We start from the raw sequence: 3,816 nt of genomic DNA on the forward strand, positions 1-3,816 counted from the left end.
CCTGGATCTCAGGGGTCCTGCCCTGCCTGGATCTCAGCAGCCCTGCCTTGCCTGGATCTCAGTGGTCCTGGCCCTCCTGGATCTCAGTGGCCCTGCCCCTCCTGGATCTAAGTGGTCCTGTCCTCCTGGATCTCAGTGGCCCTGCCCTGCCTGGATCTCAGCAGCCCTGCCCTGCCTGGATCTCAGCGGCCCTGCCCTGCCTGGATCTCAGGGGTCCTGCCCTGCCTGGATCTCAGCAGCCCTGCCTTGTCTGGATGTCAGTGGTCCTGGCGCTCCTGGATCTCAGCAGCCCTGCCCTGCCTGGATCTCAGCGGCCCTGCCCTGCCTGGATCTCAGTGGCCCTTCCCTGCCTGGATCTCAGCAGCCCTGCCCTGCCTGGATCTCAGTGGTCCTGGCCCTCCTGGATCTCAGCAGCCCTGCCCTGCCTGGATCTCAGTGGTCCTGCCCCTCCTGGATCTCAGCAGCCCTGCCCTGCCTGGATCTCAGCAGCCCTGCCCTGCCTGGATCTCAGGGGTCCTGCCCTGCCTGGATCTCAGTGGTCCTGGCCCTCCTGGATCTCAGCAGCCCTGCCCTGCCTGGGTCTCAGTGGCCCTGCCCCTCCTGGATTTCAGCGGCCCTGCCCTGCCTGGATCTCAGGGGTCCTGCCCTGCCTGGATCTCAGACTCTCGTCTCCAATGCTGGGAGATGATTCATTTCTGTTGTTTCAAGACATCTGGCTTGTGGTCATTTTTTCCTGTTTCCACAGGAAACGCAAGCAGCTTTTCACGAAGATAAGTGCCCTGGGTAAAGCACGCGCTCTGTCACCATTCCGGTGGCTGTGGCCCCTGTTCCCATCTGCTCCCAGGTGCAGGGTCCCTGGGCAACGGGGGTGCCATGCGGCCCCCGCATTCAGCCGGCCAGGAAAGCCCCCCCTTGTCCTGTGCCATTGGCCACGCGCCTCAGTCCTAAGGAGAACGGCCACTGGATGCCCAGCCAGGACGCGGGGGGCCATCGAGGGCTGGGCACAGGAGGCCACCCAGAGGGTCCCCCCATCGTGCAGGAGGGCCACCCTCTGCGAAGATGCCCCAGGTTCGCAAAGCGTGCCCTGAACTGGCCTGTAGGTGAGAATTAACTTTTCTGCGTGTGCCTTTCATTCTGAGGCGCGTGTGAGGGGCCCCGAGACCCTGTTGGAGTTGAGGGCACACGTCTGCTGCCCACACAGGAGCCCCCGTTCCCCACGTGCAAAGGCGGGAGGACTGAAAGTCGCCGGCTGGGCCCCGAGGCCTCGGTGAGACTCACACGGGGACAGGAAGCTTTGGCAGAAAGAGAAGCTGAGGTCGGGGGCCCCCAGCGCCAGCTGAAGGGGGGGGCGCACGGGTGGGCTCAGTAAGGCCCCTGGGGGGCTCTGGGGCTGCCCGTTGGGGGTCCCGACAAAGCCCCCGTTGGCCCGCGTCTACACCGCCCCCTGCTGAGGGCACACCACCAGCTCTGCGAGCTCCATCCAACCCACCAGTGGCGTTACCTTTTCACAAGGCAGCTGAGAATCAGGGCACAGACGAAAGTCCCCAGGACCACGAGCACATAGACGTGCACAAAGCTGGCTGTGGCTTGTGTGGAGCCTGGGGAGACAGGGGGACGCACCTCGTACCCCTCAGGGCAGACTGGGGACACACGGCAGTCATTCCCTCGCTGGCTGGCCGCGGAGGAGAAAGGCTCAGAGCGGCGGGGGACCTGCCAAGTGTCCACCCTGAAGCCTTCCCGCAAAGCTGTCCATGAGCCAAAGGGGCCTCTGCATCATCCACAGCATAACGTGCTCTGACGGTGCGATAAACCGATTTCAAAGGGGACCAAAAAGGCACTCCTGGGAGGCTCCGTCGATTAAGCGTACGACTTCGGCTCTGGTCATGATCTCATGGTTCATGACTTCAACCCCTGCATCAGGCTCTGCACTGACAGCTCGCAGCCTGGAGCCCGCTTTGGATTCTGTGTCTCTCTCTCTCTCTGCCTCTCCCCTGCTCCTGCTCTGTCTCTCAAAAATAAACAAACATTTAGGGGCTCCTGGGGGGCTCAGTCGGATAAGCGTCCGACTTCAGCTCTGGTCATGATCTCAGAGTTCATGACTTCAACCCCTGCATCAGGCTCTGCGCTCACAGCTCGCAGCCTGGAGCCTGCTTTGGATTCTGTGTCTCCCTCTCTCTCTGCACCCTCCCCTGCTCATGCTCTGTCTCTCTCTGTCTCAAAAATAAATAAAAACATTAAAAAAACTTTTTTAAATAAAAAAATAAACATTTAAAAAAAAAGACCAAAAAAATTAATTAATTTCTAAAAAACAAACCAAATGACTAAGTAAATACATTTCAAATCCCCAAAGAAAATAAAAATGGACCAAATAAACAAATTTTAACCTCCCAAATAAAATAAAAATGGACCAAATAAATAAACTTTAACCTCCAAATAAAATAGAAATGGACCAAATAGATAAGTAAATTTAAAAAATAAGAAAATAAATACAAATGGACCCCCCCCCCAACCATACGCATTTCCAGGCATATGGCTTTTTTTTTTTTTTCTCTGCGGGCATATGGCTTCAACAAAGTCACCCTACAAGTGTCAGACCAGGAGACCCCTTCCGGCGGGGGTGGCCGGTTGAGGAGGCTGCGGGGCATTTGTCCTTCCTCTGAAGGAGCACAGACAAGCGCACGGGAACCCCTGGGTCGTGAGCCTCCAGGGAGACGGGACGGGCTAACAGATAGATTCCGGGGCGCTCCCGGGTCACGTACCGAACTCCACGGGCTGGCTCCAGGCACTCCAATGCTGTCCCCGGGCGTCTGAGGCCCGTATCGTCACAGTGTGCTTGGGTCTGGGCTCTGGACTCGGGAAGTTGTATTTATTTTCCAATTTGCCGGTCACGTCGATCTTTGGACAGAAGAGAAAAGTTTCAAGGCAGGGTCTCCTGTGTTCAGCAAAGAAGGGCTGGGGCGGGACGTGGGGGGGAGCGGGCGGGGGGGAATGCCTTTGCAACGGCCCCACCGAGGCAGCTGACAGGTTCAGAAGCACGCTCCCTCACGGGGCTGAGCATTAGAACTGTCTAGAAATACGTGGTCTCGGGGGCTTCCCCAAGTAGAAATCACTCAGCAGGTACAAGGGCCAGGAGCAGAGACGGGGACCGAGCTAAGCCCCAGTGGACAGAAGACGATACGGAAGGTCAGAGTGTCCCTAGGACTTAGGAAACGTCCCCATAAAGGACGTTGACGTCCATCCACTACAGGTGTTTGGCAGGAAGAAATCTGGGTCACGCTCACAGGAATCTTCTGGGTCAGGGTTTTAACTCACCAGTTGATTTCCGGCGTGTTCCTTGTTGTTCTAGAAAAAAAACAAACAGAACTAGATGTACTTTTCTGCATTGGGCACATTTTTACAGTTTTCACACGTTGTCTCCTGGGAGTGTGGTCAAGGGTCACACCCCGGGGCCCAGGGAACGGCTGAGTCCCTGTGAGCTGCCTTCACCCCGACTCACATGGGGACTGAGGGTGGGACACATCCACGGAGGGAAACAGGGCCTGATCATGCCTGGGGTTCAAGCCAGTGGCGGATGGGGCCAAGCAAGGGCTGGAGGTCCTGTTTGTCTACACTGGGCGCAGGCAGATGTGGAAAGAGGGCTCCCCCTTGTCTACACTGGGCGCAGCTGGAAGTGGAGTGAGGGCTCCCCCTGTCTCCACTAGGCGCAGGTCCATACGGAACCTACCGTCCCCCCGTCTACACTGGGTGCACGTCCATATGGAGCCTAGCATCCCCCTGTCTACACTGGGCGCACGTCCATATGGAGCCTAGGGTCCC

The 3,816-nt window shown here is 57.7% G+C and overlaps 1 protein-coding gene across 2 annotated transcripts in view; it reads right to left on the reverse strand.

The window, feature by feature from the left end:
- LOC121020164 (granulocyte-macrophage colony-stimulating factor receptor subunit alpha-like) overlaps positions 1-3,816 on the reverse strand; it is an 18,169-nt gene that overhangs the window by 1,793 nt on the left and 12,560 nt on the right. The window contains exons 9-11 of one of the 2 annotated variants that reach the window (XM_040460085.1): positions 3,313-3,342; positions 2,760-2,895; positions 1,502-1,598 (exon numbers count right to left, since the gene is read on the reverse strand). In XM_040460085.1, the coding sequence (XP_040316019.1) occupies positions 1,502-1,598; positions 2,760-2,895; positions 3,313-3,342 (263 nt within the window). The remainder of the gene's footprint in view (positions 1-1,501; positions 1,599-2,759; positions 2,896-3,312; positions 3,343-3,816) is intronic. The other variant, XM_040460086.1, reaches the window with a different exon arrangement.

The sequence above is a fragment of the Herpailurus yagouaroundi genome, unplaced genomic scaffold, assembly GCF_014898765.1.
Source record: "Herpailurus yagouaroundi ecotype Mexico unplaced genomic scaffold, PumYag 248, whole genome shotgun sequence".
Taxonomy (NCBI): domain Eukaryota; kingdom Metazoa; phylum Chordata; class Mammalia; order Carnivora; family Felidae; genus Herpailurus; species Herpailurus yagouaroundi.